General features: G+C 39.3%; 1 protein-coding gene and 1 non-coding gene across 3 annotated transcripts in view; one reads left to right on the forward strand and one right to left on the reverse strand.

The window, feature by feature from the left end:
• On the forward strand, positions 1–5341 carry LOC110076233 (uncharacterized). The gene is made up of 5 exons (XR_002300079.3): positions 1–181; positions 2140–2265; positions 4691–4735; positions 4934–5015; positions 5101–5341. It is a non-coding gene; the product is annotated as an uncharacterized LOC110076233 (transcript).
• CEBPZ (CCAAT enhancer binding protein zeta) overlaps positions 4918–13090 on the reverse strand; it is a 23807-nt gene continuing 15634 nt past the window's right edge. Inside the window, exons 12-16 of one of the 2 annotated variants that reach the window (XM_020788194.3) lie at positions 12872–13059; positions 10658–10741; positions 9349–9410; positions 9180–9261; positions 4918–5201 (exon numbers count right to left, since the gene is read on the reverse strand). In XM_020788194.3, the coding sequence (XP_020643853.3) occupies positions 5062–5201; positions 9180–9261; positions 9349–9410; positions 10658–10741; positions 12872–13059 (556 nt within the window). In that variant the 3' untranslated portion in view covers positions 4918–5061. Of the gene's footprint in view, positions 5202–9179; positions 9262–9348; positions 9411–10657; positions 10748–12871; positions 13060–13090 lie in introns of both variants that reach the window. The other variant, XM_020788186.3, reaches the window with a different exon arrangement.

Raw genomic sequence — 13090 nt, forward strand, 5'->3', positions numbered from 1 at the left:
CGCAGTATGGTCGGATTTGCGTAAGCAGCGGGGGAAACAGCCTGCGATTGCCCAGGAGCGCCCGGCACCTTTCCGGAAGTGAAAAGAAACAAGGCCGGCAGTGCGCATGCGACACTGGAGTCCGACTTGTGGTTGAGCGGTCCGTGCTCAGCGGTGTTTCGAGTCGCCCAGAGAGGTCGAGGTACGCCTTCAGCGGGGAGTGAAGAGCGAGCTTCCCGCCATCGCTGTGTCCCGGGTGGTGTGTTGCGGTCACCCCTGGAGGGGGTGGGGAAAGGGGTGACTGCACGGGGTGGGGGCGTGGTGAATAAGAGACAGACCCACGGCAGCTCAAGGGCGGGGAGTCTCCCCACTTGCCCACAGAGGCAGGAGCTGGTCGGGTTACTTGTTGGCGTGTCTTCTGCAGCGTGAGTGTGGAGCTTAGCCTCCTCCGTACGTGGCGTTTCCTGCATCAAGGACATCAAGTGTATAGTTGTACACCAAGAATACCGTTATCTCCAAACTGAGGCGCTGATGTGTACGTGTGTGTATTGTGCACCATCATGTGAATTCCAGCTTACGACAATCATAGTGGGACTTCTGATGCGTGTTGAGATATTTATGGCATTTGCTTTTGCGATTAGCATCCCTCAGTGAGTTTCAGTGGCTGACGGGAGATTCGAACCCAAGTCCCTGGAGTCCGAAGTTCAACATTTTGTCGGCTACATTACACTGACTCAAACTGTGCATACGTGATTCTATTTGATGCCTTTTTAGCTGAAACATGTCAACTGAGCATATCGGCTGTCTCCCTTGAAAGGTCTTGTGTGGAAAGGAAAGCTTTGTTTTTAACTACTGTCATATTGTGGTTTATTCATATGCTTGTCATCACTGTTTTCTGGTCAGTGAATGATTGAAACATTGGAAATGGAAAATTTAGTCAAAAGGGTCAACAGTCCAGGTAACTGTTAGTAAGCTCTACATCTAAGGCAGGTAGAACTCACTGAATTTTGTCATGATCTGAGGACGTTGTCCAAGGGTCATACATTAGACCTCAACACATCTCCATGATATCTTTAAGAGAATCACCTGGCTTCTGATGTCAAAGATAAGAAATCCTTACCAAGTTCAAAGGTTGGCATGACCCGTTATTTTTGAAAGCAAAATTTAGCAATGGAATATTCTAAGTACACATTTAAATACTACAGTACTTAGAAAGCTCAAAGCACTTGGTATTTTCTCAGTCTGATTATTGTAGAAGGTAAGTCAAATATTACCCTCTACAAAATTGGTCAGGGTTGTCCCCTTATTGCAGGGGGGAGGGTAGCTTTAAAGCAAACTCATTTAGGGATGTGGTGGTGCTGCGGGTTAAACCGCAGAAGCCTCTGTGCTGCAAGGTCAGAAGACCAGCAATTGTAAGATCCAGTCCACACAACGGAGTGAGCTCCCGTAGCTTGTCCCAGCTACTGCCAACCTAGCAGTTCGAAAGCATGTAAAAATACAAGTATATAGGTACCACCATGGTGGGAAGGTAATGTCGTTCCATGTCTAGTCGCGCTGGCCATGTGACCATGGAAACTCTACAAACGCTGGCTCTACAGCTTGGAAACAGGGATGAGCATTGCTCCCTGCAGTCGGACATGACTGGAGTAAATGTTAGGGGGAACCTTGACCTTTAGTACCTAGTGAACATTTAAATGGGAATGTAATTCTCATCTCCTTCCCTAAGAGTCAACGCAATGGCTGAAATCCTGCTGCCCATGCAGTGATGCCATCAACAGATATAAATCGCCACTGATTAAAAGATACATGTGATGTCACATTACGTATGAGTTTTGTGCATCCCAAAATCACCTTTAGATCGGCAGCTGCTCAACAGAATTTCAGCTAGAAACGCAATACAATACAGTACTACCTTTCCTTGCAGATGTTTCAAAGTGGAAATCATTTTGAACTGCAACAGTATCAATGGAAGCTATTTTTTTAAGGATTATGTAAGTGCTACAGCTTTTGTTCCTTTCCTTCAAGGACATCCTCTAGGCTTCCCTTCAAAGACACATTACAGATTATATAGTAAAAGCAGAGCTTTTTCTTTAATAGCAATTGTTTCTTGTTCTATGATAAACTAATATCTGTGAAATATATCTCTGCCTCTGTGACTAGGAATTAAGATTGGCCTAGCAATGAGACTCACCTCACCAAGAAATATCATCAAAGGAATTATCATTGTTGAAGGTTTTGGACTTTGGGCAGCATATCTATTGTATTTCAATATGGACAAAAGTCAAGGTAAAAACATTTTAATGCACCAGGTGACAAGCATTTACTATACAATGTATCATGCATACACTTGTTGAGCTTGTCTGAGACAGTTCAGTGCCATATGTAGAAAGGGAACAAACCATACTGAAATAAGACTTCAGTTCATTTCTTGTCCAGAAGACTAATCAAATGCTCTATTTTCATTTTGAAACATCAGTTTACTTGTTTATAGTCAACTGTTTGGAAACCTATTGATTTTATATTTAGTTGGTTTACTCTTTATGCCTAGAAGTTACATTCTTTTGTTTGCATGCTTTGCTTTTATACACTGCATTGTAGTTAGTAAACAAGAAACTAAGTATTCCTGGAAAGCTCTGATCTTTTAATATAATGGTTAAACTCCTGAATGGGAATCCAGGAATGCTTGCCATGTAAAATTCAAAAATTTTGAAACAGTAAATGTAGAGCTCAGAACAATGGTAAGTAAAGTCCCACAGCAGAAAATCATAACAGGAAAAAGAGTCCAAGATGGGTGGGAGTTTCTTAGAAAGGACATTCTAAACGCAGAACTACAAACAGTGCCAACAAGGGGGAAAAAGGTGGAAGACAGCAAAAACAGACCAGTGTGCTTCACAAAAGGCTCAAAGAGGATCTGAAAATTAAAAGCATACCTATAGGAAGTAGAAGGAAGCATAGAGCACAAAGCAAGAGTACAGACAAGTAGCAAAGAATTGCAGGAATGTTAGGGTATTCGGTGTGACTGGAAAAAGAACAGGAAGGAAAAACAGAATTGCTCAATTCCTACTTTACCTTTATTTTTTCCCAAAACATAGTCTATGATCTCTAGGCAAATGTGAAATGCAAGTGTAAGTAACAGGATTGCAGCTTGAGATTGAGAAACAAATAAATACGTATTCTCGAAGGCTTTCATGGCTGGGATCCGATGGTTGTTGTAGGTTTTCCAGGGTGTTTGGCCGAAACACAAACAGCCCAAAAAACCTACAACAACCAAATAATCAAATAATTTATCACTTTGAAGGAGTTGAATCTCCAGGCCCAATGAACTGCATTCAAAAATATTGAAGGAACTGGCCAAAGAGATCTCAGAACCATGGTCTATTATTTTCTTGAAATCATGAGGAATGAGTGAAATGCCAGATGACTGGAGGAAGGCTAATGTATCTTCAAAAAGGAGAAACCTGGGAAATACAGATCAGTCAGCCTCACATCAATCCCAAGAAAAGTTCTAGAGCAGATTATAACCGATCACTATCCAAGAACCTTGAAAATAATACAGTAATAACTAGAAGCCAACATGGGTTTATCAAGAACAAATCTTGCCAGACTACTCTTGATCCCATTTTTTGATCAGGTAACCTCTCTGGGTAGGCGGTGGGAATGCTGTAGGCATAATACATCATGACTTCATCAAAGCTTTTGACAAAGTGCCCCGTGATGTACTGATTAGCAAGTTAAGCGTGAGCAACTATCAGATGGGTACACAGTTGGTTACAGAATCTTACTGAGGGTGGTTATCAGTGGCTGCTTCTCAAACTGGGAGGAGGTAACAAGTGGGATACTGCAAGGCTCAGTCTTGGGCTAAGTGGTTTTCAACATTTTTATTAATGACTTGGATGAGGGGGTGCAGAGAGTAACAAATTTGCAGATTACATAACGTTGGGTGGAATAGCTAATATCTTGGAAAACAAAATTCAAAAAGATCTTGATAGGCTCACGTGCTCGAGAATGAAATTAAACTGGGCTAAATGCAAAGTTCTATACTTGTGGGGGAACCAAAGTATAGTTACAAGATGAGGGATATTTGGCTCAGTAATACTATGAGTGAAAAGAATCTTGAAATAGATGTAGATTACAAGCTGCATATGAGCGAACGGCAGTGTGGCTACAAAAAAGAGAAAATGCTATTTTAAGCTGCATTAACAGAAGTATAGCCTTCAAATCCCATTAAGTATTAGTTCCCTTCTATTTGGCACTGGTTAGGCCTCATCTTGAGTACTGTGTCCAGTTCTGGACACTGCACTTTAGGAAGGTTGCCAACAAACTGGAACAAGTTCAGAGGAGGGCAATCAGGATGATCAGGTACTGGAAACCAAACCCTATGAGAAAAGACAGAAAGAACTGGACATGTTTAAACTTGAGAAAAGACAGACTTTTCAAATATTTGAAAGATTCTCATACAGAAGAGGGGCATAAGATTAGCAAAGTTCTCTCTGTGCTATAAGGTAACCCTTGTACTACACCACTTTCCACAAGTACAGTACTTCACACAGTGAAGCTTTAAGAGTATTAAAAACAATCAAGACACTTCAGGGTGGAAGTAGCATAGTTATTTGTGACTGAAAAATTAGGAAATGTATCCAGTGCAAGTAAATGCCATTACTGCAGCTGAAATGTGTTAAAAGTTCACTGTTGAAACATGTTATTTTCTTAGATTTTAGGGAGAAAATGAAGAGACGATTCCCATTTATTCTGGAAGGTATGTTTTGATAGCTTCATTGCTGATAATTAGTGATTATGTGATTCTATTTTCCAAATCAGTCATTCTTACAAAACTGCAGCTCAGATTCAACTTCCATCTTGAAATCAGACAAAATTTTCAACTCCAATTATGTTTTCAAAAATGTTAACTTCATTCAACCATATATAAAATAAATGCACTTTTGTGTCTTCACAGTTTATTACAAAAGTAACGAGTGGGCTGGTATATATGGCAAAAGGGAGGAAGATAAAGAGATGTGGTTACAAACAAAAAAATAGTAAGTAGAAAGGATTTCTAAATAATTTATGTGAACAGTTTTATATTTATTTTTTAGACTTTTTGCTTTTGTATTTGTTTTTCAGAGTTTTGTGCCTGAATTTCTTTTTCTGCTTGATGATACTCTTCACATCTTTATTGTGAATCCACTTGTCACGCTCCGCTTCCCACCTGAGTTGTTTGAAATCTAATGGAGGAAGACAAGAAGTAAATTAGATAATTTAAACTCCCTCCCCTGAACATTTACTGTTGGGTTTTTATACAGATGCAAATATATCTGCCTAAACCAGAAATTCTGAAGCCTCTAATAAAATATCACTGACTGGGTTTATGGTATCTTTTGTCCTACTGAAAGCGAAATGTTCGATGCAATATGTGTCATAAATAGAATGTGCCCTACCTTCAACATCTTCCCTTAATTTTCAAAATACAATTTGAAATATCTTCAAAGTACACAGTATAGTTCTTAAAACAACCATACATTTGCTGTAATCATGTTATGCAGCTCTGCCTGCACAACAGAAATAATGTCATCGAAAGCAATAGATTATCAGTACTGTAATTAAAGGCTTCCTCAGCAAAAGTCAGCAAAACAGTGGGAAAAGCTGTACTGGGATACAATCTCAAAAATGATTAAATGATTTCAATATGAATCCAAGGAAGACCTTTCAACATCACAGCAATCCTAGTTTATGAACCAATGCCGAAGAGGCTGAAATTGACCAATCTTATGAAGACCTACAACACCTTCTAGAACTGACACCAAAGAAAGATGTTCTTGTCATTATAGAGGACTGGGATGCTAAAGTAGGGAGTCATGTGATAAAAGGAACAACAGGTAAGATTGGCCTTGGAGTTCAAAATGAAGAAGGGCAAAGGCTAATAGAGTTTTGTCAAGAGAACAAGCTGGTCATCACAAACACTCTTTTTCCAACAACACAAGAGGCGACTCTACACATGGACATCACCAGATGGGCAATATCGAAATCAGATTGATTATGTTCTCTGCAGCCAAAGATGGAGAAGCTCTATACAGTCAGCAAAAACAAGACCTATTGTGGCTCTGATCATCAGCTTCTTATAGCAAAATTCAAGCTTAAACTGAAGAGAGTAGGAAAAAACCATTGGGCTAGTAAGGTATAATCTAAACCAAATCCCTTATGAATACACAGTGGAAGTGAAGAACAGATTTATGGAACTAGATTTGGTAGAAAGAGTGCCTGAAGAACTCTGGATGGAGGCTTGTAACATTGAACGGGAAGCAGCAACAAAAACCATCCCAAAGAAAAAGAAATGCAAGAAAGCAAAGTGGCTGTCCAATGAGGCCTTACAAATAGCAGAGAAGAGAAGGGAAAGAAAACGCAAGGGGCATAGGGAAAACTACAGAAAATTGAATGCAGATTTCAAAAGAACAGCAAGGAGAGACAAGAGGGCCTTCTTAAATGAACAGTCCAAAGAAATAGAGGGAAATAACAGAAAGGGAAAAACCAGGGATCTGTTCAAGAAAACTGGAGATATTAAAGGAACATTTTGTGCAAAGATGAACATGATAAAGGACAAAAATGGTAGGGACCTTACAGAAGCAGAAGACATCAAGAAGAGGTGGCAAGAATACACAGAAGAATTATACCAGAAAGATCTGGATGTCCCGGACAAACCAGATAATGTGCCTTGAACCAGACATCCTGGAGAGTGAAGTCAAGTGGGCCTTAGAAAGCCTGGCTAACAACAAGGGACAGTGGAGGTGATGGCATTCCAGTTGAACTATTTAAAATCTTAAAAGATGATGCTGTTAATGTGCTACACTCAATATGCCAGCAAGTTTGGAAAACTCAGCAGTGGCCAGAGGATTGAAAAGATCAGTCTACATCCCAATACCAAAGAAGGGCTGTGGCAAAGAATGCTCCAACTACCATACAATTGCACTCATTTCACACACTAGCAAGGTTATGCTCAAAATCCTCCAAGGTAGGCTTCAGCAGTATGTGGACCGAGAACTCCCAGAAGTACAAGCTAGATTTCAAAGGGGCAGAGGAACTAGAAACCAAATTGCTAACATGCGCTGGATTATGGAGAAAGCCAGGGAGTTCCAGAAAAACATCTACTTCTGCCTCATTGACTACGGAAAAGCCTTTGACTGCGTGGACCACAACAAACTATGGCAAGTTCTTAAAGAAATGGGAGTGCCTGACCACCTTATCCATCTCCTGAGAAACCTATATGTGGGACAGGAAGCAACAGTTAGAACTGGATATGGAACAACTGATTGGTTCAGAATTGGGAAAGGAGTACCACAAGGCTGTATATTGTCCCCCAGCTTATTTAACTTATATGCAGAATACATCATGCGGGAGGCTGGACTGGATGAATCCCAAGACGGAATTAAGATTGCTGGAAGAAATATCAACAACCTTAGATATACAGGCGATACTACTCTGAAGGCAGAAAGTGAGGAGGAGAACCTCTTAATGAGGGTGAAAGAGAAGAGCTCAAAAAATGGTCTGAAGCTCAACATCAAAAAAACTAAGATCATGGCCACTGGTCCCATCACCTCCTGGCATATCGAAGGTGAAGTCCCCTGGACTGCAAAGAGAACAAACATATCCATTTTGAAGGAAATCAACCCTGAGTGCTCACTGGAAGGACAGATCCTGAAGCTGAGGCTCCAATACTTTGGCCATCTCATGAGAAGAGAAGACTCCCTGGAAAAGACCCTGATGTTGGCAAAGTGTGAAGGCAAGAGGAGAAGGGGATGACAGAGGACAAGATGGTTGAACAATGTTACCGAAGTGACCAACATGAATCTGACCTAACTCCGGGGGGCGATAGAAGACAGGAGGGCCTGGTGTGCTCTGGTCAATAGGGCACGAAGAGTCGGACACGACTTAATGACTAAACAACAACAAAGCCTTCCTTTAAGAATTTGGGGATATGCAGAAATCACACGTGACAAAAGTCACATATACTCCGAAAATGCAATAGGAAAAGCATGTTGCTTATATGCCACACCAGTGAGCAGTTTACAATTATGCAGGCTACACATTCCCCTCCCCCAGCAAGCTGCGCACTCATTTTACTAACTTTGGAAGGCTGAATCAGCCTTGAGCCAGCTACCTGGGACTCCACCCCAGATTGTGAGCACAGTTTTGGCTGCAGTATAACAGTTTAGCCATTGTGTTATAAGGCTTAAGACTTTAATCATTGAATGATGTCATGCCGCCTTCGCAGGAAGACACCACAGAACAAGGTTTGGCCGATAATCCTGTGTGTTGTTCAGGGCATCTTTATCTCTAAATCTTATCTCTGTAATCTACAAATAGTTCTATACTGGTGATCTAGGCTGAGAAATATATCCCATTATGTCAAGTAAGACAGATGAACCTATGCTATGTATTTTCTCTTATGATTCCCAAAAGTCATCTCCTTTAACAGAAAAAAATGCAGTGGACAGTACAGTACTTGACACATAGCCTACTTTACAGAAGTCTCTGGCATCATGGTTTCCCAGGGCTTTCAAAGAGACACTTCATTTGCTAACTTAAATGGAGAGGAGAACAGAAAGACAATCTGCATGAAAGGGCTAAAGCAAACCTTTATTCTGACCCTACAAACAAGTGCTGTGAAAACTGCACAAATAATTGCAATTCTATATTCAAATTGTAACAAGGGTCCCATAGAAACAGAGAGTTCCATAAAACTCATCTGTAAAATACACTTTATTTGGGTTCCAATGCTTGCATCTCCAATAAAGCCTGGAGAATAAGCAACATGTATTTCCCTTTACTGAGACAGAACATCAAATGGCTCACTTTTATATCTGGATGTTCTAATAACATATCCATACTATTAGCCACATTGTATACTTGTGATAAACACAATCCTACTGTGGGTTTATTTTCATTAATCCATTTGAAAACTTTGGCTAAAAAAATAGTTTTCTCATACAACACAAGGCTCTTGTTTTACGTAAGCAGTACACTCACTGCTGGACAGGCTCATTTACTCTTAACTACACAGCATGAAGAACCTAAAACAGTTTCTAATATGAAGAAAATTTCTAAGAAATTAAACATTAGCTTTTTCTGGCGTACAGAATATAAATTTCAAATTTTAAAGCCAAATGATAAATGCATTCATTGATCCCTTTTGTGAAATAATTACTTACTTGCATTATCTTTGTTGGCCAGAGCATTCATCCCAATGCTGTCAAATTTGGACCCAACATTTTCATCCAGTAAGTAACCGAACTTCAAAACAAACAGAAAATGGTCAGTGATCAGAATACCGCCCAGGTCAAATACATTTTAATGGATACGGAATTCAATGGCACCTACTTCTTCTGCAGCAGCAAGCACACCAGAGTCTTTGAGTTTTCTTTTCTTGCTTTCTCTTGGCCCTTTAAGTAAAGATATTAACATTCAACTCAGAATGAATGAGGTATTTTTGAACCCACATATTTCTCTCTAAATCCACCTGGACCTATTTCCTGTTAAAAGTCTATGCATATGAATCATGGCAGAGGTAATTCTCACCTTAACAGAACTATGTCACATTCATCTGCCACCTGCAGTTTAGAGGGTTAAAAGCCCATTCTTGTCCAAGCCTCCTTAAATCAAGCAGTGCTACTAACAGAACAGGGGCTAAGGTTGATGAAGCACTAAAGCAGGGGTGGTCAATCTCAGCAGAGCAAAGGACCATTTTTCACATTTGCCAGCAATTGTAGAGAAATGGTCAAGAAATGTCTAATTTGCATATTTTTGTGGGCTTAAATTATAGGAAGTCAGATTTCAGTTAAGTATCAGGAAAACTTCCTGATGGTTAGAGCAGTAAGACTTGAACCAATTACCTTGGGAGGTAGTGCACTGGAGACATTCAGGAAAAAGTTAAGACAGCTATTTGTCAGATTTGCTTTAATCTGGATTCTTGCATTGAACTGGAGCCCTTTCAACTCCACTATTCTATGTATAACACCAAATGCTTCCTTCTTCTCTAGTAAGGAAGTTAACGTTATTAATAAAATGTTTAATATAATTCAGTGGATCTCCACAGTTGTTGCTTTTGGAACTTTGGGACAAATTGCATACATTCATAGTAATTTGCTAACTTTATACTACTAAGTTTTATTCTGGCTATCCTCTTGTCACCATTATTTGACAGATTTCATATGCACTACTAGAAGAAAATTTGTATTGTTAAAAAACAATTGCTTGTATCAATCTGAAAAAGTCTTTACACTTTTTCACATTTATTATCATATAGCCTTGCTGCCTTTTTTTCTCCTTTCATGACACACATAATTACAAAGTCAAATTTTTGTTTGTGTGTGTGTATGTGTGTGTGTGATAAAAGAAACAGAATTTAAAAACTATTAAATTGCATGAGAGGGACAGGCACCTCTCTGGTGGGACTTACAATGCACGGTAAGTTCTTTTTTGGAATTACTTTCCCCTAAGAAGTCAGCCAATGACATTAAATTCCTTCTACTTGTTATCAGTAAAAAGGTCATGCATGACTGCAAAGTAGGCAGAATATACCTGCCATGATTTGAGTTACGTTACCACCAGGAGGGTGCCTGTCCCTCTGTATTTTTTATACCTGAGCCAATGCACATTTCTCACACTTCAGACTGAAGTCTTATATTACCTTTAATTGATCCAGCAAAATCCACTTCTTTTTTTCCTTTGCTTCTCCTACTAATAGAGTTGACTGGATCATCTTTATTTTCATCTGTTATTGAAAAGGAAATCAGTTTAACCTTATTCAGAGTACATAATAAATAGAAGATTTGCAGCATGAAAATTTTCTGTGTTTTATGCAGAGACCATAACGCAGACCTGGGCAAAGTGCGGCCCTCCAGATGTTGTTGAACTGCAAATCCCAACATTCCTCACTGTGTGGGCTAGGCCCAACTCTCCTCACTATTGCCTGCGTGGGCTAGGAATTATGGAAGTTGCAGTTCAACATCTGGAGGGCCACATTTTGCCCACCCCTGCATAACGGAACATGAAGACTGGGATCATCTCAGTACCTATCTAACAAATTTCACAAAGTTTCTTCTAGTAATCTCAAGAACTTGTATATGATCAAAGAGCAAAATATTGTTTATTTGGGAAGAGAGTTTGGCAACTCATCTGAACATCTTTTTGTAATCCTGAATTGCTTGCTGTTTATATATTGTTATTTCCTGTGCTTGCTCTTACTTCAAAAAACATTTTTTCACTTCTGAAGTGTTATTAACGGAAAGAGGGCAGTCTCTCCAATATCACTTTCCGACCAAGAAAAAAGCAGACATTCCTTGTCTCCAAATGCATCATCCTTGCTATTGCAAAAACTGCACTGGCAGCTTAGTGTATGTTAGCACTGGTGCACTGCCACAGCTTTGTACTGGATTTAAGATTGTGTATATGTGCAAGCTGAATCACTGTTTTTATGCAGTAATATTCCTGGACTGACAAGAATACTACCTTTACCATTTAATTCACATGGGAAGAGAAGGGGGTGGAATCAGTAACAATATGCTTTCTTAATGTGTCTTCCCCCCAAAAAATTACTAGTCATGTATGTTAAAGTTGGTTAGACATTAGCAAGGATTATATGGTTATAGATATCTTAACTGTTCTGTGCATGTGGATTATGCACTCACACATTATGTCCCTTCTAAACATAGTGAAATCCAGATGTTAATACCAGTTCCTCCTGAACATCCACTGAGATTTATGTAATAATACTGAAATGATCTGGTCCAATAACATAAAATGACAGAAGTAGAGGAGCTGTGACATGAGTGTCCAATTAGCAAGAGCCATATTTCCCCCTTAATCCCATGAGACCAGCTTTTGTACTTGAAAGCCAATTCAAGCAAATGAAAGATACAGGTGCCAGACAAGAACAGTTCTGTATAGCCTTTGAAGCAGTTATATTTGATCAAACAACACACACATACTCAAACAGTTGTTCTTGAAAACTGGTGTGGCTATTTCCTTATCTTTACATGACTGATTTGGAATCCCTGTTCTACGAAAGTGGAAGTGAAATAGAAATACATTATTTTATTAGCATCAGTTCTGACCCCTAACTAAAGACTTGATTATGTGATAGGAAAACAATCTAGTGAACGCTCTTGATTAACAAACCATTGTGTCATTTTAAAAATAATAAATATCTTATTTTCTTAAGTGGAAAAAATAACAAAAGAAATGGCCTCATAGTATTTCTGTTTCAAAGCTGTAGTATAACTAAAAGGAAAGACTGGAATATGAATAATTTTACTACCAGCGAAGAATAAAGTATTAAAAATCCTTCATGATTTCAAAGTCCCTGAAGCAAAACATGATATAGAGCAAAACTGTGTCTGTGTGAGAGCACGTACTTATCAGTACAACCCTGAACTAGGCAGCACATGTCAATGACTTCACCTTCCACAAGTTTCATCCAGGACAGCTAAAGATGAAGGGTATCGGAAGCTGTAGTCCAATAAAATCTGAGGACCTACAGCCTAGGAACTAGAATACAGTAGAAAGAGTAATTTTTACTGACTCAGTGTCAGGCTTGACATGAGTATCCTTCAAACGTGTTTGCCACCATGCCTGTTCTTTTCTAGAGACTTATGTTTCCACAAATACAAGTCTAAATCCAACTGTTAGTTGTAACTAGCATAGACTCATTAAATCAACAGAATATTGGTAAACTGACACCATTTAAATTCCACTGGTTTAATTTAGCTGGGACTAACAACTGGATTTAGGTCATAATATTCCTTACCTGATGGTACCTGAAGACAAAACCATGCATTCCAAAATAACTAGCTTTTCATATAATTTAAAGTAATTTTAATAATTCGAGGAGTTTGTTTTGTACCTGGAGCATTCATATCATCTGACACATCCATGAAGGTCCCTCCGTCTTCCTCAAAGTCTTCTCCAAAATCTTCATCCATACTCCCCAGAGAGACTTCCTCATCATCAAGGTCATCAAAATCCTCTTCATCAGAATCTCCCCACACAGCCTCTTCCTTTTGGCTTTTCTTCCCTTTGTCTTTTACATTTCTGAGATTAAAAAAACAAAAACCTATCAACC

This window comes from Pogona vitticeps, chromosome 1 (assembly GCF_051106095.1).
Source record: "Pogona vitticeps strain Pit_001003342236 chromosome 1, PviZW2.1, whole genome shotgun sequence".
Classification (NCBI taxonomy): Eukaryota; Metazoa; Chordata; class Lepidosauria; order Squamata; family Agamidae; genus Pogona; species Pogona vitticeps.